Source organism: Aethalodelphis obliquidens, unplaced genomic scaffold (genome assembly GCF_003676395.1).
Source record: "Aethalodelphis obliquidens isolate GAN/ISIS:26980383/991018 unplaced genomic scaffold, ASM367639v1 scaffold38, whole genome shotgun sequence".
NCBI lineage: Eukaryota > Metazoa > Chordata > Mammalia > Artiodactyla > Delphinidae > Aethalodelphis > Aethalodelphis obliquidens.
The window spans coordinates 7,298,933-7,324,691 of NW_020837982.1; the positions used below are offsets into that span (position 1 = coordinate 7,298,933).

General features: G+C 58.0%; 1 protein-coding gene across 5 annotated transcripts; it reads right to left on the reverse strand.

Annotated features, from left to right (window-relative positions):
• Window positions 1-2,755: 2,755 nt before the first annotated feature.
• On the reverse strand, window positions 2,756-24,404 carry CLUH (CLUH binding protein of NUMT mRNA). Of its 5 annotated transcripts, none has more exons than XM_027130663.1 (26): window positions 24,234-24,333; window positions 16,762-16,964; window positions 15,781-15,952; window positions 14,641-14,784; window positions 14,333-14,457; window positions 14,100-14,254; window positions 13,893-14,018; window positions 13,472-13,619; window positions 13,205-13,297; window positions 11,348-12,042; window positions 10,386-10,609; window positions 10,176-10,280; window positions 9,956-10,056; window positions 8,372-8,524; window positions 8,221-8,283; window positions 7,894-8,138; window positions 7,589-7,673; window positions 7,316-7,469; window positions 7,080-7,219; window positions 6,140-6,220; window positions 5,935-6,060; window positions 5,732-5,853; window positions 5,359-5,452; window positions 5,143-5,277; window positions 4,988-5,061; window positions 2,756-4,194 (listed from the first exon to the last, which is right to left on the reverse strand). In XM_027130663.1, the coding sequence occupies exons 1-26, from the start codon at window positions 24,331-24,333 to the stop codon at window positions 4,008-4,010; spliced, it is 4,050 nt and encodes a 1,349-aa protein (XP_026986464.1). In that variant the 3' UTR covers window positions 2,756-4,007. The 5 variants fall into 5 exon arrangements, with proteins under 5 accessions (XP_026986464.1, XP_026986465.1, XP_026986466.1 ...); XM_027130664.1 differs by having other exon boundaries at window positions 4,008-4,194; window positions 10,176-10,277; window positions 24,234-24,404; XM_027130665.1 differs by having other exon boundaries at window positions 4,008-4,194; window positions 16,762-18,173; window positions 24,234-24,347.
• Window positions 24,405-25,759: the final 1,355 nt, after the last annotated feature.

The window sequence follows — 25,759 nt, forward strand, 5'->3', positions numbered from 1 at the left end:
GGATAAGAATTAACGTTGCCCACACTTGCAACATAGGAAGGCTCCTCACTCATTCTATATGAAATGACTATTCTCAGGGCAACTGTCCTGAATGGCCTGCATCCCAGTGTCTTGAGTTCTTTTTTTTAATCAGTGGATTTCCCTGTTTAATGGGGGTATTTCTTTCCATTTGAGGAGGCCCTCCTGTCCTCTGTAAGGTGTCCTGATAATGCATGCCTTGTTTGATCGCTAGTGTAGATACTGGGAGTCGGGGGCGGGGGGGGGGGGTGTGCAGGAAATACTCGGGCCACATCAGGATACCTTATTCTCACCTTTAGGATATGTAGGAATTCCTCAACTAAGTCTAACAGTTCTCTCAATATTCATATTTAACAATGCAAATGATGCCACTGACAAGGGCTTAATTTCCAAAATATGCAAACAGCTCATTCAACTCAATTACCAAAAAAAAAACAACCCAATCAAAGAATGGGCAGAAGACCTACACAGACATTTCTACACATGCAGATGGCCAACAGGCACAAGAAAAGATGCTCAACATTGCTAATTATTAGAGAAATGCAAATCAAAACTACAAGGCAGTATCACCTCACACTGGTCAGAATGGCCATCATTAAAAAGACTACAAATAAATGCTGGACAGGGTGTGGAGAAAAGAGAACCCTCCTACACTGTTGGTGGGAATGTAAATTGATACAGCCACTATGGAAAACAGTATGGAGGTTCCTTAAAAAACTAAAAATAGTGATCCAGCAATCCCACTCCCGGGCATATATCCGGAGAAAAACCTAATCCAGAAAGACACATGCACCCCAGTGTTCATAGCAGCACAATACAGTAGCCAAGACATGGAAGCAATCTAAATGTCCATCAAGAGATGAATGGATAAAGACGTGGTACATATATAAAATGGAATACTACTCAGCCATAAAAACAATGAAATAATGCCATTTGCAGTAACATAGATGGACCTAGAGATTATTATGCTAAGTCAAAGACAAATACCATATGATACTGCTTATATGTGGAATGTAAAATATGACAGAAATGAATTTATTTACAAAACAGAAACAGACTCACAGACATAGAAAACAAACTTATGGTTACCAAAGGGGAAGGGGGTGGGGCAGGGATAAATTAGGAGTTCGGGATTAGCAGATACAAACTACTATACATAAACTAGATAAACAACGAGGTCCTACTGTGTAGCAGAGGGAACTATATTCAATATCCTGTACTGAATCATAATGGAAAAGAATACATACATACACATACATAGGTATAGATAATGTACAACTGAATCACTTTGCTGTACACCAGAAACACAACGTTGTAAATCAACGATACTTCAATTAAAACAAAAAAAAACAATAAGTCTGGAGGGCAGGAGCGAGTGGAGACAGATGATACAACTTAAAAGTAGTAACAGTTCTTTTAAAAATATTTTTTAAGTTGTAAAAGTAATATGCATGTTAAGAGAAATGCAAACAGGGAAGAAAGTAGAGCAGAAAGTGAAAGATCAGCGTGGGGGACACAAAGAGGCTCACACAAGCTAGACCTGTATTCCACCTCGCGCAGCTGCCCCACGACCTGCGTGCCAGTTCTCACACTAACCCTTCCTGGATACCACTGTTCACCCTTTTCAAAAATTTGCCATCTGTCAACTAAGAGGAGAAAAGGTGGATTTCACACCTCTGTGTCCTTCATAAAACAACAGTCCCTTGTCATTTCGGTTGTCAAAAGGCACCTGACAGCACCAATACGCTTAAGGGATCAACCATGAAAAATGGGCCTCAGGTGACTAGTAGGTACAGCGGTAATTACACTTGATCCCTTCTCAGCTTTACAAGATCACGCCCACAATTCTAGAAGTGCTGAGAAACACGTGACTGGCGTTCACGGGATAAATGCTCTAGGAAGGGATGCACGTTCAGAACGCAACCAGGAGACTGTAAAGCGGGGTGGGAGCGAGCATCCTTGGGCATCACTTAGAAGAAAACCTCGACGACGTCAGGGACATCTTTTTTTCAGTTGGCTCCAGAAAACAGACGTCAGGGTTGGAATTTTTTTTTCCCACAACGTCAGACACAAAGGACTCTCCAAGTATTCAAAAAGGCATTTAACTACGCATGAGGCTGAGGGCCCGCCTGCTGTAGACACTTCTCCTCTTGAGACAGGCCTCCTGCCCACAACCCTCCCATCTCACAGGCCCGGCCTCTCAAGCCCACCTAGGTGGGATCCACTTCCCCCCGTTCATTAGATCTCCACGAGGGCCCACCTAGGATGGCAAACTTAGACACCCCCCATTCTAGCACTCCTAGTTTTCTGAGGGGCGCCGCCCAGTCCTCCTGACAAGCAAAGGGACAAGGGCGGATGCCCAGTTAGGTCCTCAACGGCCTACCAGGGCCAGCACGCCCAGGCCTGGGCCCTCACCTTGCAGCACCCTTCACCCCAGCCGGAACCACAGGGCCCTGTATAGGAGTGATTCTCAGCCTTTTCTTCTGTGGCCAACACCAGGTGATGTTCATCTGTGTGCCACTCCCATGGGTCTCCTGATGGGCAGACTGGTAAGCCCTAGGTGGGTGCCTGCGGCTCTACCCCCTTTCCTCCCACTTAAATGACATTCTAAGGATAGCTTTGAGTGTGACCTAATTTTACACATTCATGTGCCTTAAACTCTTTTACTAGTACCACTTCCGGAAACAGCTCTCACAACCAAACAAGACTGGTACAGAACACACAGGAGAGGCCGGGACAGCAGGTTTCAAAAACTCACTTTATTCCAATGTGAAATGAAGACTGATGGTTTAAAAACAAGAAAAAGTTCTTGATCAGCTGTGGGGATGCCTCGCTTGCTAGCTCGCACCCACTCCCTTTGAAACCAGGCGTTGGGACAGGCCATACCCGGCTGCGGCTCCGTGCAGAGCCACCAGGCGGAGGCCCCAGCCGCAGGACCGCGCCCTCCAGCTCCCAAGGGTGGCCGTCTCCGCCCACCTGCTAGGGCTCTGACAGCAGGCCCAGAGAAGCGGCACGGGCAGCCCCCTCCCTTCCACTCCCAGAGCTCCTCTCTGTAGGAGGTGCCTGTGTGTCCTAGGACCAGGTAGGGAGCTAAGCTCCACAAACAAGGGACAGTCACTCCTGTATCTGTGACGTCTCCCCCGGGATCCATGATTCAGTCCGGGTCCCCCCCCACCCCCCTGTGCGTTAGGCAGCTGAGGTTGTTCAACAGGGAGAAGGATACATTCAGACTATACCCCAAGGTTAGCCCCAGCTGGGGTGCGGGGAGTGGGAAGGCAGCACCTCCTGCTGGGGCCCAAGGGCCGACAAGCCGGGGCTGGGCACAGGGGTGTCTGGGGAACCACCGATGCCCAACCCTTTCCCGGCCCACCGGTGGTTAGTAACGCCGCTGCGGCCCTCACCCCGCCATAAAGTGCTCCCCAGCCGTCCAGCCCTGCCACAGAGCTCTGGCTCCCCAGCCCAGGACACGGGAAAGCTCCCCTCTTTTCGGCTTCAAACCTGGACTCTCAGCCAGGTCGGGCCCGGGGTAGTGGCAGCAAAAGCAGCAGCCATGCCAAACATACGAATGACCTGAGAAATCTCCCGACGCCACCCACCCACTCGGAGCCGGCCCGGGCTATGCGCAAGTCAGGAAGGGCGCAGCAGGACACTCTCGGGCACAGACACACTCGCGCACACCTGCTTGAGGAGGGGGGGCCCGAGGGGGCACCTGTCCGCCAGCTGGGAACTGATGCCCACGCGCTCCATTCACGTGTCTCCGATTAGGCCTCTGCGTCGTATACTCTTGGAACCAGTGCAAGAACATCTTTCAGAGGGTCAGGCAGGCCAGGCCAGGGTCCCAGGAGGATGCTGGGGGCAGGGTGGGATTGGAAGCGTGGAGGAGGAGGACTTGCTGCCTCTCCTGATGTGCAGGGCACGCCCCCTTCTCCTGGAGTCTGGATCGCTGGGTAACGGGGCAGCTGGCCGACTGTCTGTCTGTGTCTCCCTTCCTACCCCTGCAAGCTCAGGGAAGGAGGGTCCTTGGCAGCTGGGGGCTGGGAGGCCGCATCCTCTGAGGCCCCTGCTGGCTCTGGCTCAGTAGCCATGGGCTCCTCAGCCTTATCCCTGTTCCCGCTGGCCTCCTGGAGCTGGTGCCGCCGCGCCACCTCGGCTTTCAGATTCTCCAAGTCTTTTTGGCTGAGTAGAAGGACGGGGCGAAGGGTGGGTTGATCAGAGTGGGCCTGGGCCCTCCGTCCCCTTACTGGCTCTGCTTAAACTTAGAACAAGATCAGGCTCTGTGCTCTCTGCAGCGAGACACACGTGTGGAACAAGTGCTTCCCTCCCGCAAACAGAAAGGCCCCCGAGTGCTGAAAAAGTACGAACTGCACACACTTGACAGCCTCCAGTTAAGGCCTGGCTCCTGCCCAGCCTTCACGCCCAGTTCAAACCCACTGCACCCCGGCCGCTCCTATAGCCGATTACACCCAAAAAAAACAGGTGTAGAGTGCAACACAGAGCAGATACGCTGTAAACGCCGTAACACTGAGCTGACCAAACCCATGCCGCACACAGGTGGGAGGGAGACGGCGCGAGGGGCTTTCGAAGACGGCACTGTTTGTAAGAGCCGCACAGGGACCCTCAGGGCCTGGCTCTAAGGCACATCACTACACTGACAGAGCAGGAGTCCAGAGAAGGAATGACACTGCTCTTTACATACTGACACGAAACGATCGCCAAGATAGATTAAGTGCAGGAGAAAAATACCTATGTGCATGGCTCACTACAATTTGGCACCTTGGGGGAAAAAAGGGGAAAAACGGTTACAAACCTGTGTCTGCCCAATTATGCAGAATATTTCTGGAAGGATTCACAAGGAACTCCTTGCCACTGGCTATACTTTTCAATTTTGAGCCATGTCAATGCATCATTTATTTAAAAAACCAAGAAAAAAAATAAAGGCCAACTTCTAAGCGGGGGTGGGGCGCCTCACCTGAGAGGAATGAAGAGGATGCCGTTGATGACGTTCAGCTGTTCCAAGACGCTGGCCATGCTGGGGGCTGTGAACTGAGGGGCAGGGAGGATGAGCCACTGCCTGAGCGCCGGGAGGCCGGGGTGCGGCCCACCCAGCCCCGCTCGGGGACCCACCTTGAGGGGCGGGATGTTGGCGCTGGAGCCATTGCGGTAGATCTCGTTCATGGTGCGCTGCAGGGCCACGGCCTGCTGGGTCAGGCACTTGAGGTACTCGGAGCTCTCCTTGGTCTTCTCGTGGTCCTCGCCCAGCTGCAGGGGGCGGGAAATATCAGTGCTGCCCGTAGCCCCGCCCCTCCTCGCCCCTCCCCGCCCCGCCCCGCCGTGGCCCACCTGCGTCTTGTAGATGGTGTAGCCTTCCTTCTCGTGCTGCAGGGCTGACCGGAACTCGGCTTTGCTCTCATAGACCCGGGCGACCAGGTGGTGGCTGCAGGCAGGCACGGCGCAGGGGGAGGCGAGGGAGGGACGTGAATGGGCCGGTGGGGACGGATGGGTGGTGTGCAGGCTACCCCAGAACCCACTCTGGGAACTTTCCAAGGGGGAAGGCAAGTCCAGAACTCAGAGAAGAGATGCAAGTTGAGAGATATTTCCTCAGGAGTCAGATGGAGGACAGAGTGCTGGATCCCGTGCCCGCCCTCAATGCAAGCGCCTCCCGGGCACCCTGTGGCCTGGGGCCTTCCTGTCCCCTAACCCAGCACAGCCTCACCTGAGGGCCACCTTGAGGGACTTGGGCCCATGGTACTTGGTGCTGACGGCCAGCGCATTCTCCAGGAAGCGCAGCGATAGGTCACACTCCATCACTCCGTGCAGCACCAGCCCGATGTTGTTCTGGGGGCAGTCGGGAGGGCCCCGGTCAGCTCCCACTCCCCGGGCTCGAGGCTAGTCCCGCTGCCCCTCCCCGGTACTCACGTCCAGCAGGGCCATCTCAGGGTGGTCCTCCCCGAACACGAGCAGTGTGAGGTAGCGGGCGCGGTACAGCAGGCTCAGGGCCGTGGACAGCTGGCTGCTGGCGAAGCAGTACAGGGCCAGGTGCATCTGCGGGGGCAGCGGCGTCAGGCCGGGGCAGCCACGGGTCCCACCCACCCTGCAGGCCGTGCCGCAGGCGGCTACTCACATATTCCTGGATGGTGTTGGGGTGCTCGATGCCCATCACTCGCTCGCTCATCAGCACAGCCTTCTGTTGGTTGCTGAGGGCCTGGGGAGGTGGGGGGCTGTCACTCCCGGGTGGTACCGCCCCACACCCAGTCTGCCTGGCCCACGAGCCTCCACAGCAGCTCGGCCTCTTCACCTTCGGCTGCAATTTCTATTTTTACTTTGCACAAAGGCAGCAGAAGAGTGGTCAAAATCCAGCTGCTGTGACCATGGAAGTCGACAGCCCGCTCTGAGGCCGCTTCACATTTTAGAACACTTGTCTTAATCTATGCCAACATATGCATACAAATCTAAAATTGTGCTAAAAATAAAGTATTCGTAATGAGAAAAGGCAGACAGGCGAAAGAAAACAAGAGTCCTATGGCTGGAGGCGGGAGTAGGGCACCTACAGTGCACCTAGCTTAGGAAACAGCCTCTCAAGCCCCGGGGCCAGCAAGGCAGGTGAACGCCACAGGCCCCAGGATGGTACAGGCAACAGCACAGACCCCAAGCAGCTTCCCTGGCGCCTACAGGGCTCTAGGTACTGAGTCAGAATTTACCCTTCCCTCATCCCTGTGAAGGGAGGCCCTGCCATCACACCCACTTTGTCCACGGGCACGGCGGCTCTCCCCAGGATACAGCTCTTAAGTAGAGGGAGCTGGGGGGGACAAGGGAGGCAGGCCGCCATACAGGCAGAACAAGCACCTCCCCAGGTCTCCACCTGCTCCTCCTGGGGGGTCCCAGAGGTCATCCCGGGCCCCTGGGGTGACAGGGGCTCCAGTCCCACCTGCCGGGACTCCTGCTTCCTGCTGCCGCGGGGGGTGAGAACACAGCCCCAGCTCCCCCATGCCCCCCTCCGCCCCGCTGGTGCCAGACCAGGCCCTGGGCCCCTGCTGAAGGCCCAGAGGGTACACATGGCCCACCTCAGCGTAGTCGCCCATGATGTAGTGGAGGCGGGCGAGGAGGCGCAGGCAGGCACATATCTCCACGTGCATGGCTCCGTACACGTTGTTGAACAGGTTCAGGGCCTCGTTGATGAGCTCGCAGCCCTCCTTCAGGAAGCCTGCAGGGCACCCCGGGGGCGGAAGGTCAGGGCCGGCCGGAGGGAAGTGGGTGCCCCCCCCCGCAACCCTGCCCCGCGGCTGCACCTGGCACGCACCCTGCTGTACTTTGGCCTGCCCGCTCTGGAAGAAGTGAAAGGCGTCTGAAGCCTTCGGGTTGACGTGTTTGACCACAGGGAAGATGTTGAGCACGTCCTCCTCCGTGAACGCGGGCTTGTGGCGGCTGTCGAAGCTGTACTCCTTCAGCAGGATCTGGGGACCCAGCCCGGCACCCGCAGGCAGCCTCAGCCCGGGCTCAAACGGCCGGCACCGCCCCGCCCAGTTCCCCCCGTGGCCCCGGGAGCCCTGCAGGACGCTCTGAGCCAGCCCACCTGGATTCCGGTTTTCAGGGAGATCTCCCGCAGCAGCGTGATCTTCTGCAGCCCGTAGGTCTCCACGGCCTGGTCCACGGTCTCACTGGGGAGGAGCGGCAGGTGGGCCCAGGCAACCCAGCACCCCTCTGCCCCCTTCTCCACAGCTGCCCCTCCACCCGAGCCCCCTCCCAGCTCCCCTCCCCACTTCCCCAAGCAAGCAGCCCTCCACAGCTCCCTGCTTTCTCCTCCCCGTTCCACTGCCAACGACCAAGGAGGACCCGGACGCTGCCTGGGAGCCCAGCGCCCCTGCACCCATCACGTACCACTCGAGGCTGAAGTCAAAGTAGTTCTTGGCCTCCTGGCAGATGTTCTTCCAAAGCTCCTGGGGGGTCATGACAGCCCAGGCTGTGTTGTCTGCTGCCCCTGGCGGCCGGTTTCTCCTCCTCCTGTTCCTCTTCTTGGAGACGAGCTCGTCGGCGGGCAGGTGGGCCACAGGGTTGGGGTAGGAGCTCAGGAAGCAGTTCAGGAAGTGGCTGATGGCAGCCGAGAGCCCCGAGAGCTCGACCCCCTGCAAGGGAGGTTGGAGCAGTGTCACCACCCGGGCTCCCCCCGACATCCCCATGGCCCAGGACGGGGAGGGAGCGCAGTACCTGTAAGTACGTCTTGAAGATGTGCTTGGCAGAGCGGGTGATGAGCTCTCCGATGCCGATCTTCTGCAAGGGTGCAGAGAGGGGAGTCTTGGTCAGGCCCCGGCCTCCATCCCAGCCCCGCCATCCCACAGCCGCCCTGGGCACCACTCACGTAGATGTGGTCCAGCTGGTCCCGGGCCGGGCTCCGGACTACCAGGTCCAGCACCTTGCCCAGGTAGCGCATGTTGATGCCGCGCTGACGCATCACCTCGGCCAGCGTGGCTCCGTCCATGGGCAGCACCGCGTGGTCTGCGAAGTCCTTCACCTGCGGGCTGCAGCACGTCAGGCCCCCCCAGCCCAGGGCCTCCGCTTCCTCCCGCCCTGGGTCTTCCCAAGGGAGCTCACGCTATCCTGAGGCCCTGAGGGAAGGAGGGGACTGAGACCCCAGCTCCCAATCGGGAAGAGGGAAGGAGACAAAGCGGCAGCAAGGATGTGAGATCTTGTCCCCAGCCTTCTGCACAGGCCACCATCACCCCTGCGACTGCTGGGCCCACACGGCAGGGAATCAGGGATGAGGGAGCCGCACAGGCTCTCCTGTGATTGCACAGGAAGAAGCAGGGCCACAGCTTCATCCCGCGGCTGTGCTGCGCCTCGCAGGGGCCTGGGGCAGCCAGCACGGCAGGCTCAGCTCAAAGATCAGGGGACACAGCAATCCCACCACTGGGCATATACCATGAGAAAACCGTAATTCAAAAAAAGTCATGTACCACAATGTTCACTGCAGCTCAATTTACAATCGCCAGGACATGGAAGCAACCTAAGTGTCCATCAACCGATGAATGAATAAAGAAGATGTGGCACATATACACAATGGAATATTACTCAGCCATAAAAAGAAACAAAATTGAGTTATTTGTAGTGAGGTGGATGGACCTAGAGTCTGTCATACAGAGTGAAGTAAGTCAGAAAGAGAAAAACAAATACTGTATGCTAACACATATATATGGAATTGAAAAAAAAATGGTTCTGAAGAACCTAGGGGCAGGACAGGAATAAAGACGCAGATGTAGAGAATGGACTTGAGGACACGGGGAGGGGGAAGGGTAAGCTGGGACAAAGTGAGAGAGTGGCATGGACATATATATACTACCAAATGTAAAACAGATAGCTAGTGGGAAGCAGCCGCATAGCACAGGGAGATCAGCTCGGTGCTTTGTGACCACCTAGAGGGGTGGGATAGGGAGGGTGGGAGGGAGGAGATATGGGGATATATGTATACATATAGCTGATTCACTTTGTTATAAAGCAAAAACTAACACACCATTGTAAAGCAATTATACTCCAATAAAGATGTTAAAAAAAAAAAGATCGGGGGACAGCATGGCACCTAAGCTCAGGGCTGCCTTGGGGGGAGCAAGCACCGTGTACATACACAGGGCCTATGTACAAAGCTTGTGGGGGTGAAGATGCCCCCAGCCCCTCTATCAGCCATCCCATCACACAGGGGCTCAGAGGGCCAGACCCCAGCTGCCAGCCTACAAGGGAGGGCACGCAGAGCAGAACCTGATGCCTCCCTTGACCCCTGTGTGTCAGCAGCCCCATTCTGGGGAGAACTCCACCCTGCCTGCCTTGCAGGTCAGCAGGCCTAAGTCACTCCCGCAAAGGTTCCACAAGCTTCCAGAGTCGGAGATGGATGAGGCCCTGGGGCCTGTAACAGCACCCTCTGGGCAGTCCCTCGTCCCACCCCTGCCCTCACCAAGCCGGGGATCTGGCAGGAGAGCAGGAAGGCAGCAGCATCTTTTAGCAGCTGCTTCTGGTCCCGAACTTCCTCCTGGCAAGACTCCGGGAAGCGAACCCCTGGGGGAGGGAGGGCAGAGGCATGAGCCAGGCAGAAGAGAGGCAGGTGGCCAGACAGACGGCAGCCCTCAGGTGGGCGAACAGGCCCACCAGCGCTGGGGCCCTAGAGGACCATTCACCTGGCGAGAAGATGTCGGGGTTGAAGCGGACGTCAAAGGCCGTGCTGCTGATGGAGCCCACAGCCTTGCATGCGTTGCGGATCACCTCCCGACTGCGAGGATCTGCTGTAGAGACACTGCCCGTTAGGAGGTAGCCCCACTCCCGCTCCGGTGGGGCAGCAGCCGAGCCTCCCCCGTCCTGGGCTCCCCCGGCAGCCACGGCAGCCCCACCTGTCCCGTCATCCGAGGCGATGGTCTCTGCCAGCTCCTTCACCTTGGCCAGGCCACTAGCACTGCTGCCCTCCTCCTCGCTTCCCACCTCGGGTGCTGGAGGGTCTTCAGGCTTGGACTCCGAGGATGGGGGGTCGCCGTTTTCCAGTGACGGGGCGGTCTCCATCTTGCTGGCCTTCTGCTGCATCAGCTGTAGGGCTGCCAGCTTCATGAAGAGGAGGTACCTAGAGCACAGTGGATGGGGCAGAGCAGGGAATGGAGGAGGGGTATGTAGAAGCGTAACTGCTCTGGCGGCTTCCTGCTGGCTTCGGGGGACCTGAGCCAGGCCCTGGCTCCTGCCCCGCTGGGGCTGAGGGATGTTGGGGCTGGACACCCTGCCGGCCTGGGGGACACATCCCTTCCAGTGTGCAAGCGTCCACACACGTGTGCATGTGCCAGTCCAGCACTACTACCAGGTGGCGGCAGCAGGTCACAGCAATAATGGGTATCTTCCCAGACAGGAAGAGGACAGCTGGTGCGTGGGGGGCTCACACGCAGCCCAGGGCTCTTGAGAGCGCCAGGAACCCCCCTGGCATTCTGACAGGGAGATTATTCTGGGGCATTTGACGGGCTGACCCCTAAGCACGAAACGGCAGCAGCAGGGACCCCGCCCCCATCCCTCCTCCAGGGCCCTGGCACTGGGAGGTTCAAAGACACCTAAGCAGGTTTCCATGTGCTCCCTGAGGGAACAGACCCACTTCCGGCAGCTGAAAGCCGCTGGTCTAGCCACTTGCTAGTTTCTGACCCACATAAGGCTCTTGGATGTCCGTGCTGGGGAGCCTGATGCCGCGGTGGGTGGCGCTGGGGCTGGGATGGCCAGGGCCAGAGCTAGCTCCTCTTCACTTTCCAAAGCCGCCCCCCATCAAGGATCAGGCCCCAGGACCACCCACCAGAGGATGCAGCCGCTTGCCCTGGCTTCCCACCTGTGCTCCACGAAGGCGTCCACCAGCTCCTGGCGCAGGCAGCAGAGCTTGTGGCGGTGGGCGCGGGGGAAACCAGCGCGGGTGCACTCCTCGGGCAGCACCTCACCGGGCACGGGCAGGAAGTTGAGGTCGGGGGGGAAGGTGCGCAGCAGGTCAAGGATGTAGTGGCGACCGTCGTTGCCGATGATGCCCTTGCACTCCACGGAGGAGCAGAGCTCCACCTCTTCATCCCGGTCGTTGAGCACCCGGTGCCTCAGGATCTTGAGGGGCCGGCTCGTGCGTTCCAGCAGCTCCAGGTAACGTGGGTGCGACACCACCGTCTTGCCAAAGTCAATGGAGCCGTAGATGACGCTCTGCTCCTGGTCCCGCTCCAGGATGCCGGGGATGATGGACTGGGCCGTGACACGGTAGCCGCGGTAATCCACTACCACCGTGCCCAGCGTGTACAGCCCCTCCACATCCACGGCATTGTATGTGCGCACGCCATTCAGGTCATTGGTGGGCGCCACATAGGCCGCCACGTCCCCCCCGAAGTCCTTGTAGTGGTCGCGGACGTCAAAGCCCAAGCTGAAGAAGATGTTGTTCCAGATGAACATCTGCATCTTGGTCTCCTCGCTGGGGTTGATGGCCATCACGTTGCCATCGATGACTGCCATGGCGCCCCGCGTGGCTGCCGCTGTGAAGTCGCTGTGTACCTGGGGGCCCGAGGTTGGAGGGTGAGAGAGCCGCGGGGTTCATCCCGCCTGGCCAAGCTCGCCCAGGGCTGGTGGAGGTAAGCAGGACAAAGTTTCCTCACATTTGGAAAAGGGCAAGAAACCCCAGTTTTGGACTTCCCTGGTGGCGCAGTGGTTAAGAATCCACCTGCCAATGCAGGGGACACAGGTTCGAGCCCTGGTCTGGGAAGATCCCACATGCCGGGGAGCAACTAAGCCCGCGAGCCACAACTACTGAGCCTGCACTCTAGAGCCCGTGCGCCACAACTACCGAAGCCCACGTGTCTAGAGCCCATGCTCCGCAACAAGAGAAGCCACCGCAATGAGAAGCCTGTGCACCGTGACGAAGAGTAGCCCCCGCTCACCACAACCAGAGAAAAGCCCGTGCGCAGCAACGAAGACCCAACGCAGCCACAAATAAAATAAAATAAAATAAATAAATTTATTAAAAAAAAAAGAAACCCCAGTTTTGAAAAAATGTAACACTTATACTGCGAGAGAGAGCAGAGCTTAGTGATTAAAAGGGAGAGTGAGGACTGGGGTGGGTCTGGGAATCACCAAATACGTGCCAGGTGATCTTGGCTGGATCACCTCTCAGACCTGTTTTCTCATCTATAAAACTGTGACATAAAAGTATCAGCCTTTACAAGGTGTCTGGAAGATTACAGGAGGCAATGCCTACACAGCACCTGGCACAGCCCCTGGCAAAGTGAGCACCCCGGGCGTTAGATCTTATCGTCACCATTATCATCTCTAGTAAGGTTATGGGAGATTTCAAAGAAACTTTTTTCAAAAGCACTGCTTTTTCCTCATCTGTCTCAGGAAAAACACTAAGGATATCTCAGTAGGGCACGTGTGTCCAGCTGAGGGTTCCACGTGGGTGTGCTGGGAGGGAAGCTGTCATGGACCTTGCCACTCAGCCCATCCTGGAGGCGTGTCCCCACCGGTTCCGGCCCACAGACACTAAATCTCAGAGAGGCCAGAAGAAGGAGTTGGGGTCATCTACCAGGAGGCGGAAGGCTGGCAGAACGCCCTGGAAGATCCCTGACAGCCCACCCCAGCTTCCGTCTTGTTCACAGAAAACGAGCAGGTAGGTGGCAGGAGGGCCTGCGGCCACCGGTCAGGCCTGAGGGGCCACGGGCACCTTGAATATGGCTCTTTCTCGCAGCAGCCGCTCAGGCAGGTTCTTCCGAGGCAGCTCCCGCGTTGTCTGCAGCTCTTCATTCCAGTCCCGGGTCTACAGCAGGACAGGGAGGGAGACACCGGCTCAACCTGAGCCCCCAGCACCTGCTCGGGGCAGTCCCGTCCCCCGCCTCCCCGCAGACAGCCCCCCAAGCACCCAGAACCCAGCCTGGCGCCCACCAGGGGAAGGGAGGGAAGAGCTAAGGGTGGGCCGCCAGGCTGCAGGCACCTGTCCTGGAATATGCTCCTCGTAGCCCAGCCGGGAGGTGTAGGCATCCTCTGCGCGCACACAGTCCATGGCGTGCTCCGCCTGGGGCGCTGTCCAGCTGTATACCTGGAATGGGGTGGCGATCCTCTCGAACGGGTGGCGCTGGACCCTGTGGTGGGCAGAGGGGAGATGGGGCAGCCCACTGAGCCCAGAGCCCTGCCCTGGGCCCCTTCTCCAAGGTCCCACTGGCTCTGCCCTGTCCCTGGAGAGTCCGACGGAAGCACACGGCCGCCTGTCGTAGGGCTGCTAGGCTGACTGCTGCCTAGAAGGGAGCTCTGGGGTGCTGGGGGCACAGCTTAGGGCAGGAGGGCTAGAGTTCAGGCTGTATGGTTCACCCACCCCATGGGACGTGGGATGAGGGACAGGTGGGCCAAGGTGCTACCTTTTCTTCTGCAGGGCGGCAAAGTTTTTTTTGAAGGTTGGGCTGATCTGGTTGAGCAGCTCCACCAGGGAATGGCTGAGGAAGCGGGGGCTGGCAGGCTTGGGGTTGAAGTGGTACGCTGTGGACCTGCAGGGAGATGGTGGCCACTGTGCAGGGCACCCCAAGCAGCTGCCCACGGACTCGGAACAGGCTCGCACGAGGACTTACTGGTTCAGGTAGAACCCCCGAGTGGACGCCGTGATGCTGACTTGTCGGTCCTCGGCTGTGATCACGAACAGGTACATGAGGTCCCCGTGCATCTTGCGATTCCCAGGGGGTGGGTTCCAGCCGCTCATGGTGAGCACTTTCAGGCACTGCAGGGGCTGCAGGAATGGCCAAGCACGAGTGGGCCAGGCTTCCTGGTGTGGCGATCCCCCACCCCAAAAGAGACCTGCTCCCACCTTCCAATCACGGTTCTGGGGCTGCAGAGGACACAGCGGCCGCTCCCGGCTCCCGGGAAGGATGTACTCAGGCGGGGTACAGTCGATGGGGTCCATCTCCAAGCCCTTCTTCCGCTTCCCGCTGTCTGAGGGACCCGAGGCTGGTGGTCAGCCCAGGACCACCCAGGGGCCAACTCCCTCCCCAGCTCAGGTGGCCCCGGTCTGAGTCCCTCCAGGTGGGAAGGCCGAGCCCTTGGCCCCTTCACCAGCCCCTGGCCAACTTGCTCCCGGCCCGTCTGCCCAACCGCCAGCCCCAATGCCTCGCGCACCTCCCAGGTCGCCGTCAGTAAAGACACTCAGGAAGGACAAGGAATTGCAGTCAACCCCGTTGAAGGCATCGGATGGGTCCAGGCTCTTGAGCAGGTCTCGAACGTGGCGCACGTGGATGCGGGCCTCTCGCACCGTGTATGGCTCTGTCGGGAGGGGGATGGGCAGGGCGTCACCAGGGCAAAAACCCACCCAGCAGAGAGAAGTCGGCCATGGCACTACCAGGGGTGGTCTTGATTTTAGTTTTAGGCTTTCACTTACAAATTCCCTTATGAACACATAAGCTGGAATTCTGCTTTCAACACATACACCTGCCTGCTGGTGGGCAGGGATCCTTGTTTGCAAAGAACCTTATGCCAAAGGGCACAAGAAATGCCTCTGGAAGTGCACACAGAAGGCCCCTGCTCTCTGCCCACGAGTGTCTCGGGTGGGCAGCCCAGCACAGCTGCTAGGTCCCCATGGGCTCAGTCCAGTTCTCCCAGGGCAGCCCTGGCCGGGGGTGGCCTGAGGACTTACAGGACCTCAAACTGCAACACTGCTCTCCAACTCATGTTTCATGAAATTTCAATGAGGGCTCTTCTGGGGAAGGACAGAGGTTTCGTCATTAGGTAAGTCTGGGCACAGCTGGGTTACATTTCTCCCACATTTGCTCCTTGGCTGACATGCCTAGAACAGCAGTGCCACCTTTCCCCAGGTAACCTAAGTTCACGTGATTTTTTTTTTTTTTTTAAACAAACAAACCAGACTCACTGTGCCAGCTGACCGTCCCACACTGGGCCTGACTTCCCTGCTCAAGAGCCGTGAAACCTTAGTTTCCTTAAGAGACTGAACTTTTATCTATAAAATTTGAACGGGCTGATTTCAAGCACCTGCCTGGCACTGTTTGTTTTGTTTAAAATCACGACTCTGATATTCAGCCATGAAGTTGGAGGGTGTGCTTGTGACGGCCTGCGAAACAGACCTGTGCTCCTGTCCCGTCTTCTCCTGCCTCCACAAGTTCAAGGCTGCCCTGAGCCTCCACGTGCTCATCTGTGACACAGTGACACCAAGGTACCAGCGGGAGGGGTGGGGTGGGGGTGAGCGCCGCCTGGCCCCGCCTCCTCATGCCCCCCCTTGGCGGGCCGCACAACTTCCGGACAAACCTTCCACCACGCGTAGCACCGAGCCCTCCTGCAGCCCCTCCACACTGCGCAGCTCTGAGAAGTGGTCCAGCATGTTGCCGTCCAGGTGCAGTGAGAAGCAGGTGCGGTGACATGTGTCTTCACGGTCCATGAGCACCTGGTGGATCTCCTGTACCATCTCCTGGGGGGACACCTGCCAGGGAGAAGGCCCTGACCAACCTGGTGAAAACATACCGCTTCCCCAGCCCAAAGCACCTGGATGCCGAAAGTCAATGCTCCAAATACCGTTTCCCCCTTTTTGGCTTTTATTTTAAATTCCAGGCCCTGCCCATACATACCATGGCCACTTGCACCTGTGTGCGTGTATGTGTGTGCAGGGTACATATACACATGTGCAGGACAGAGCCTTGCCCTGTTACCCGCAAGCTTAAACTATTCCTGCAGACCAAGAGCAGGCCCTGAGTAGAGCAGCAGGAGGTGTAAAAACAAGGAAAAGAAAAGAGTCATCTTGCCTCCTCCTTTGCCCAGTGCCAAGGTCCCCAGGGCAAATGGCTTCCCCCTTCAGGAAGGTGTGCTCTGGGGCTGAAGGGCCTCACCTGGTTCCCCAAAGAGTAACAGTTTACAAGACCTCTGGGTCGGCTCTGCTCTTGAAGACCACCCACTACCACTCTCCTCTCAGACAGATGGTAAAACTCCAGCCAGAGAATTGACCTACCTGAGGGTGGGGAGCCCTGGGACCCCAACACTACCCAGCCACTACCATACCGATCCCCAAACAGGGCTGGCAGTCCCAGCTGGGATCTGTCCCCTTGCACTGAGGCAACGGCCTGAACCTGGACTCCCACGTCCACCACGTTAGCTGAGTGACCTTGGAAGGCACAGGACCCTCGGTTTCCTGCCTCAACAAGGGGCCAGACCGGGCAAGGGCAAAGCTTGGCTTCGCACCCTCATCCTCCCCAACAGGCGCAGGCCCTGGCCCCCAGTACCCCTCTATCCTCTCACCTGGAGGGAGAAGGGCTCGATCCCAGGAGCCAGGATCTTCACAGAAAAGCCCGTGTCCTGAATGACAATGACTTCCTGTCCAGTGGTCTCCTCTCCCGGCTCAGCCTCATCCAGCCCATTTTCCCGGGGCGGTTCGGCAGCCCCCTCTTCCTTTTTCAGGCTCTCCGGGCAGTCCCCATTCAACAGCATGACTGATGGCAGCTCTGCGGGGGAAAAGAAAGGAGCTGAGTCAGACGGGCCTCGCTGGCGAGGTCTGCCTCACCTACCAGGGTGGACACAGCCCTACAGAATGGCGTCTGCCTGTCCTCCCAAGACTCGGCCCTGCGCCAGACTCCGGTCCCACCGCACCCCAGGGCACGCCTGCAGGCTACTGCCTGCTCGCTCGCCTCCACACCCTGGGCCCTCGCTTCCTATCTGCTCCTCAGGCCCCCAGTCTGGCAGCCGTGTGAATAGGCCACCCAGACCACTCTCCCCAGAGCCACCAATGCCACCCTAAGGGCCAAACCTGAGGGTCTGCTCTGGCCTTGGGCAACTAGCTGCTTGGCTCCCCTCCCCCACCGCTCACTTCCTTCTCTTCCCTGATGGACTCTGCTGCTCTTTTTCTTCTCTCTCCAGCTTGACCTCCTCCTGGCAGTCCAGCTGTGGGTGTCCTGGGCCCCAGCCTCTCCTCATTCCCACCTCACCCTTGCCCGTGACTGCAAATGCCCTCCCGTCTCCCAGCTCACGTGACCAATCCAGGCCTGGCTCCAGTTTTTCAACATGTGGCCATCCCTTAGGCCTCACCAGACTCATCTTGTCAGCACGGAATTTATCTTCCTCCACAAACCAGCCCCTGCTCTGCGAATGCTCGCCCCCCTCATCCCTATCTAGTCACCCAACCTAATCTCCAAACTGGTCACAGGACTGCTGCAGGCCATTTCCCCTATTTCAAGAATTCCACTTGCTGTACACCTGAAATTAACATAACGTTGTAAATCAACTGTACTTCAATTAAAAAAAAATTAGAACATGCACTAGTCCTAATTACGTGTGTATATGTACATTTATATCTATTCCAGTAGAAAGACTGAAAGACTCAGAATTCAGTGGCTTTCCTTAAATAACAGGATTAAGAGTGATATAATCCTTTCCTTATAAAGTCTGTACTTTCCAGGTGTTTACAAGAAGCTTGTATTATTGTATGACCCAACTGTTAAACCAGTGTTTATTTCAGGGTACGATTTAGAAAAAAAGGTATCAGGAGCTTTTTGAGAAAACTAGGGCATTGAAACTGTAGCGAGCAAATTCTTATACCAACTTTTGTGAACTGTTCATGTTTTATATCCAAAGTCTACAAGTGATCTTCATTTCCATGGTGTGACCATATCCTCAGATGAGTAGCTAAGGGTGATCCAAAGTCAACACTTGTGCTTCTACAAACGAAATTCTGGTAAATATAGATAACTCCTTTTTTAAGTAAAGTGATTTTTAAGTTGTTATTAAAGGTGACCATAGTAAAAAAGATAAAATATTTCAATTAATGGTAAATCAGCATAATTAATGGTTAATAGGAATAAGTGAAAATCCATAGAATCAAATAAATATAGCTCTTTTTCCTCTTCCAAAAAAAAAAAAAAGGTACCACTCAGAACCTTCTAATACTCTCCACTGCTCTACCACTCACAGGAACCGAACATCTTAGGCCTGAAGTCCACCTCAGCCCCTGCCAGTTCTCCCCATCAAGGTGCAGCTACACCAAACTACCCGGAAGCCTAAGAACAAGCCACACATTTTCCCTCCTACCTGCGCTTTTGTGTATGCTGCCCCCCATATACCATTCCATCAGGCAGACTCCTACTCATCCGTCAAGGCCCAGGTGAAATAAACTCTCTTCTCTGAAGCCTGACCAATGACCCCTGGCAGCAGTGTCGTGCTGCACTCGGGGGGCTGTTCACACCAGCAGCTCTATCTTCCTCCTCCTGTCTTGCCCGCGCTCAACAGAAAGGCACTGAATTAATGAATTAATTACTGTAAAATCCCCGCACTCGTGACCAGCAACCGACACACATGTCGTGGGGAGAAGGAGCAGGTGGCAAAAGCTCCCATTTCTCCGCAGGCACGAAGGGGGACAGCGGAGAGCCCTTCCCGCCCTGCCCCGCTGGGGGAGAGGAGGATGTCCTTGCAGAAACCCTCCAGCAAAACACAGGCCTGCCTGGAGCCCCACCGGCCCACGGGGCTTTCCGGCCCAGGGCCTGCCTGGCAGCCAGACTGGCCCCTTGCTTATCTGGGAGCTCCAGACAGGTCAGCTCAGCCAGCTCTGCTCTGGACCCCAACCCATCCAGACTCCACCTCCTCTTCCCTACCCAGCTGTGAGGAGTGGGGACGGGGTGCACCTCCCCAGAGCTGTGTGGGCTCTACCCAGACCTACCAGAAACATGGAGCAGGGGCCTCGGGAAATGGATAGAAGTCCAGATACGCCTGACACACAAGGGCACGCGGGGGGACCGGGAACGGGACGTGGAGAGAAGCCACTCCCTCTTCCCGCGTCCCCTCAACTGAGTGATAAACAGAACGGCCAGGAGCTCAGATACGGTCCCCTCCTCCTTCCCCCAAATAAGGATGTCTGAGGCCCAGAAGTTCAGTGCCTTGCCCAGGGTCAAGAGTGGACCCTAGATTTCCCCCTGGAGAGCCCCTCTACCACATGGCTGCCCTGCCCTCAGTCCTGGCCCACGGCGGGCCTTCAGCAGCTGTCGCCACCTCCGTCCCCAGCACACCGCTCCTAACCTGAAGGTAAACTCCCAACAACTACAAGGACGCACAAGGACCTCTCCTTCAAGTGAGCCCACAGTCCTAGGCGGGGCAACCCCAAGCCCCTGGAAACTGAGCAGCCGGCCCCAAAGGGAGAACCTGGCTGACTCTGTGACACGGCAGACAGGGACAGGAGGGTGGGAGAAGGGTGGTGGTTGGTCAGTTTTCAAAATGCAGCAAGAGGGGTGACAGCTATGAGGCGGCCTTCCCCCAGCTGAGGCCTTGAGAAAGGCTTTGCTGGCTGACCAGCCCTCAGGATGAGGGGGCCCCTGCCCAATACAGAACAGCAGCTTTGAGGTCTCTGAGACCCCAAAAGTGGGAAACCAGAGGCCTGGACCCAGACAGGTGGCCTGTGCTCCCTGAGTCTGGGCCAGGAGGACAGAGAGGAGGGCAAGGGTAGCCACAGCTCCCACTCCCCCCCTGGCTCAGGGAGCCTGCCCAGAAGGCACCACTGTTGCAGGCTCCCGCCCCAGGGGGCACCCAATCTCCTATCAGATTTCAAAGGAATGTGGCTGGTTCCCAGGGGCCTCCACTCCCCTAAGGCCAGCCCGCCCTGCCCCTCCTCTCTCCTGCAAAGCACCCTCAAGGTCTCCCTACAGCGGATCAAGGCCCAGTGGCCTCCCCACCAGAGGCCAGCCACTTGGCTCCCTGTCCCCACAGCCCACCTGGTGTGGTCGGCGGCTGCCCCAGCCCGCGTTCTGGAGTCACAGGACCTCCATGGCGGCGAGTCAGCCAGCCCTCCAGCTCAGGCCCGGCACTGCCTGGGTGCCTCGTCCCGGCCTCTGCCTCTACCCTTGCCGCCATGCAGCTGGCCGCCGGCTGGCTTCGGGTTTCAGCAGGGCCAGGCCTGCTGGGCGGCCCTGGGAAGGGCACAGTCCCCCGGCCTCGCATCCTGCTCAAGGTCGGCCAGAAGGACGGCCGTGGGCCCGGAGGCCCTGGTGGCTCCAGGACCCCAGGTGGAGCTGCCACCAGTGCTCAGGCCCATCTCCCTGTATCCCCAAAAAGAGGGTCCCTCCTGGTGAAGCAGCGGGGCAGGAGAACCCAGCGTCTGGGGTACCTGGGCCCCTCAGGATCGAGGGCCCTGGGGACTGGCTGGCAGGGGTAGAGCCCAGCAAGGGAGTCCTCTCCTCGGCCCCAACCCCAGTGGGGGTGGGCAGGACCACTTCAGCTGGCTGCCGGCAACAGCTGGCACAGACTCGGGCCCAGGCCACGAGGTGGCTGCCCCCCTGTCCACCGGCTGCACTGAGCACCCTGCCCACCTCCTGGGTCAAGAGGCTGGCTGGGGCCTCTGGCTCGTGCTGCCCCCTGCAGGTGACCTGACAGCTCTCCCCTTCCTGAGAGTCACTAGCTCTGGTGGGAACCCTAACCCCAGGCGCCCAGAGGACAACTGCACCCGTGCCCCAGGCCTCCAGCTCCACCAAGAAGCTGGCAGGCTCCGACTTCCCTCCCCAGCAGCCCCTGCGCTGCCAGGAGAAAACCAAGTCTCTCCCCTGGGGAAAACAGAGCTGGCAGCGAGAGACCAAAGGCCGCGCGGCTGTGGAGAAGGAACATGCCCAGCCTTGCCAGGGCGCCTTCCCAGGGCCTCTGACTTGTTGCCAGGGCCCAGGCGGGCCTGCTCCGGCAGCCGTACTAACCAGGGTGGGGGCGGCAGCCAGGCTCCCTCAGGCCCCCTCCACGCAGCCCTGAAGGGCCGGCACCCAACAGGCCCACGGCTCCCCGCACCCCCCGCCGAGGGTTCTGGCTCGCGCACACTCCGCGGAGGGCCAGGCCCCGGCAGAGCCCCTCTTCTTCCGCCGCCCTCCCCAGACACACCCCAGCCCTGTGGAGAAGGGGGGGGCAGAGCAGCCTGGCAGTGACCCCTGCGTAACTGCTGCAACCACTCCCACCCTGGTTACCACAGAGCCAACGCTCACTCTAGGCCCAGCCCGTGGCAGGTCCCTCCAGCAGCTCGACCAGCCCATCTCACTTGAGGAAACTGCGGCTCCAGAAGGTTAGTAACCAAGCTGCCCAAGGTCGCAGAGGCAACAGGCAGCCAAGCCAGGTCAAGAAAACAACCAGGTCTGTCAGACGCCCAAGCCCAGGCCTGAGCGCCAGCCCCCAGGCTGCAGCGCCCACCAGGTAAACAGTACCCCCTTCCTCTACACCCCTGCTTCCTTACCCCAGGGGGTACCCCTGAGCATCTGGGCTTTAGGGAAGGAGAGAGGTGATCCTCTGCAGAATGGGAAGGGGCTGCCCAAACTGCATGGCATACACCTCCCGCCCCCCAGAATGAAGAGATAAAGCACAGCCCTGGCCTGGCCCGGGAGAACGTGGACCCAATGGGCAGCTGAAAGGAGTCAGAAAAGAAACGTAAGCCATCCCAGGTGGCCCCTGTGTGCGTTTCCCAGCCTGGCATGGCCTCACTCAGTAGACTGTGCCAGGGCCAGGCCCCGCCCTAGCCAAAACCTCACAGGGTGAGGCTCCTGCAGGAAGTTAGGCCTCAGAAGGCATATCACCCCATCCCAGGAATCTGGGGCTTCAAGGGAAAGGGGTGGGGGCAGGTAGCCTAAGGAAGATCCCAAGGAGGTAGGCATCTGTTTGCCTCCTTCCCATCTCCACCCAGGCCAGAAGCGGTCTGCAGGGTCTGGGGAGAGTCCAGTGTTCCCTGAGCTGCTCTGCTCAGACCTACCCAAAAGAAGAGCTCTGGGGTCCTGTCCAGGAGCTCCCCTAAGCCCCCAAGTTCCTCTCCTGTCTGCCAGCCCCCTTCCCCTCCGCTTTGGGCCTCAGCTCCAAGGAGCCCTCGCCTAGGCAGAAGGAACTCGACACACCACCATAAACTTGAAAAACCTGCTATTCTCTTAACCCCTAAAACTAGCTTTTTTCCCAACAAGGCAACTGATCCTTGGTCCCCCCATAAAAGGCCTTGATCACCTCCTCAAGGGGACTAGTCCCCCTCAAGGGGACTTCCAGAGCTGGGTTCTGAGGTCAGAAGCCTGGGTGAGGGCCTGTTGGGGGTCTCCATTAAGGCCTCCTCCTCCTTTGAATAGATTCGGACTGGCTATAATTCAAGTCCTAGCTCTATACAAGCCTCCCAGAGGCTTAGGGAGCCAATGTTCCACCTGCTAGTATGCTTCCAGTTTCCCCAAAATGAACAGCTGTACCCTCCCCTGACCCAGGTTGCCCCAGACAGACCCCCTCAAAGAAATTCTCCAACACTCTCCCCTCTCCTCAGTCCCTATGTTCTCAGCATATGATCCCAGCCAACATGCCTCTCCCAGCTTCCTCTGGGACAGGCCAGGGCAGCCTTGGCAATCTGGCTGTGAGCTGGAAATCCAAATGCTGAATTGCTGTGTGACCTTGGCCAAGTCGCTTCCTCTCTTCAGGTCTCTTTGCTGGAGGGGAAATCGACCTCCTCTTATCTAGCCTGCTCCACTGATTCAGAACCTCATCAGGGTGAAGCCTGGCAGGCTGGAGTCATCAGCATTTGTCATTCTGCCCAAACCTTGGCCTTCTCTAGGCAATCAGCAAAGCTGCCACAGTACCTATCCCCCACCATCAGCTAACCTGGCTGTGATCAGTTACAGGGTCAGAGAACCCACCTAACACTGTTCCCGTCCTGACTCACCCAAGCTGGGAAGGGAGATGAAGATGACAAGTCCCTTTTGAGGAGAGTTATGGGGAGTGGGAGGCACGGGGAGTTCTGCACTCCCACTGTCACCCAGGGCACAGAGGGACACAGCCCAGCCCTGGGACTCTGAGGAAGGTTTGGAGATGACAACCCAAGGGCTGGGAAGGGGCTTCCAACCTCAGGGTTGTAGTCAAAGATGTGATGGAAGAAACAGAGGAAACAGAGGAGGCCCAGGAGAGAGGCAGGCCCCACCTGAGAAAAACTGCAGCCACTCCCAAAGCCAATGCCACACAGCCCCACGGGGGAGAGCTGGGAGCTTGACTCCATGCTGATGACCTTTGCCTTAAAAACAGCAACTCTGGGCTGACCCACTTTTCGCAATAAGGCGGGTTAATGATCAAGTTCTGGCACAAACACCACCTCCTGCCAAGGAGTTTGGCTTTGCCCCCATACACAGGCAGACCCCCAGGTCTGCCCTCCAGGCCGACATCTTACAGGACGGAGATCAGACTCTGCAGACCTGGAGTTAAAGCCTTGCCTCCGGGAACGAACCACAGAAACCCCCTCACGAAACACACACCCCAACTTGCACTCTTCCCACAGACCAAGCCTGAGAAGTCCCAAGCTAGGTCTAACTCGCAAGCCTGCAGCCCTGTGCACAGGGAATGCTTGGGATCCTGACGCGAAGGGGGTGCTTGACGGAGCAAGTGTCAAGTGACCCCAGTCCGGAGAGTTCCCCATGCCCGGGGGCGTAGGGGGTGGGGCCGCCGCGTCCGTCCGTCTGCGGAGCCGGCACACCCCGAAACTGCATGCGCGTGCACGTCTCCCCGCGATCTGGCACGCGTGTGTTAGCCGCCGCTGCCCGCCCCGGGACCCCACGTGTGAAGCCCGGGCCGCAGGCGGGGGCGACAGTGAAGGTGACCTTCAGGGCGGGGGCGCCCGGTGGAGGGCTCGGCGAGATGCAACCCAGCCAGGCGCGGAGGGAAGGCGGCGGTCCCCGCGCAACCCCGAACCCCCCCGCCCACTCGGCCCGATTCAGCCTCCCGCCCTGCTGCCCCCCGACCCCGGCCCCGCTCACCCGTCGCGCCCGGCCGCCCCTTGCCACCGGCCTGCGAGCTGGGCTCCCGGGCGCTGTCCGCCGGGGCGGCCGCCGGCAACTCGTCTGTTTTGATGACCATGGCGGCGGGAGCGGACGTCCGCCTCGGCTGTCCGCGCCGCCCGCCGCGCCACTAACCCAAGTGCCCTGCGCGCCGCTGCAGCTGCGGGAAGGACGGAGTCACCGGCCCACGTGGTGCGCGCTATGGCCTTTGACCCCACCGCCGCTCCCTTGCCCCGCCCTCGCGCCCGGCCCGGCCCACGAAGGCCGGCGAGGGACAAAATACGCCACGCCTCGTTCGCTGTGTACCAACGTGGTGACTTTCTTGAACGCCTTAAAGGGAACGTACCCTGGCTCTGGCTAGAGAAAGGTTTCGGGCCCCCTCGAGGGGCGGGGCTACGGAGAGGAGTCCTGGCGGTTCGTTGCCCGTCGGGCGGGCACCTTGACCTTGCGGGGAGACTCGTCTGGACTACTATTGCTTACAGTCCCCTCCCCCAATGGCTTCCTATTGCAGATCTGCCAAATGACCACGCGGTGTCTAATCTGAGGTGTTAATATGACCCTCACTCAGCGCCGTGCTCACCGAGCTTGCCGTCCCCGAAGGGGTGGAGCGGGTGTGCGTCTGGCTTCTTGAGGAGGGGGTGGAGGGTAGCCTAGGGCATGGTCACAAGAGGCAGGGGTGGCGGGTGGCTAATAGGGATGAAGTACCAGAGATGAGCCCACCAAACTTTGTCCTGAGCCACAACGGGCTCCCCTCTGCCAGCGGCCTCGACACCCCCCACCAGATGCGTCCTCACATCCGCGCTGGCACATTAGCCCCATTTTTGAGTGGAGGAAGCTAAGATCAAGGTCACACAGAGAGCAAGACTTTAGCTAGAACAGGCTAAATCCACAGCCTGGACACTTTACAGTAGTTCGTGTTTTCAGATGTTTGGGGCCTGGTGGAGACTGAGAAGTGAAGTCAGAGAATGCTGCCCAGATGACATTTTACCAGGTCTTGCCAGTGACCTGAAGTTCTCCAAGCCGAGAGGGTGAGACGGTCTTCCTTGCACAGGCCCAGGAAGCCATTGGGAAGCACTTAAAGGCATATTCCAGGAACTAATAGAAATCGGGAAGCTGAAGCTGCAGAGGTTGGCTGGGGTGGGCCTAGTGCCTCATAAAAATTGCAGAGGAAAATGGACTTTGTCCTGGAGTACGAGTGATGGGAAGGGGAGCCAGTGAAAGGCTTTAAGCACTTAAGCAGGAGGAAGGGAGGTGAGAAATGCTTTGGTTGCTGTGTGGAGGATAAGGGGACTGAGCTAGACCGGGGGAGACGAGTTTGGACTATTGCACAAGAAGGCTGGAAATAAAAACAAGACCTGACTACAGCCCACCACATGGAAGGTGGGCAGTCAGGTGGTACATGAACCTAACACGGAGTTGGATTGGAAATCTGCATCCTGCAACCTTGTCTCTTCTCGAAACCTTGAGCAAGTCACTTGACTATCACGCCTCTGAATCTCAGGAAC

What these genes read in the sequence shown, in the direction of transcription:
- CLUH (XM_027130663.1), bottom strand. Translation starts at nt 24,333, where the DNA reads ATGGTCATCAAAACAGACGAGTTGCCGGCGGCCGCCCCGGCGGACAGC. An exon ending in CGCCTCGGATGACGGGACAG is followed by an intron (nt 10,281 to 10,385) that starts GTGGGGCTGCCG and finishes GTGTCTCTACAG; the next exon opens with CAGATCCTCGCAGTCGGGAG. An exon ending in CCAACATCCCGCCCCTCAAG is followed by an intron (nt 5,062 to 5,142) that starts GTGGGTCCCCGA and finishes CCTGCCCCTCAG; the next exon opens with TTCACAGCCCCCAGCATGGC.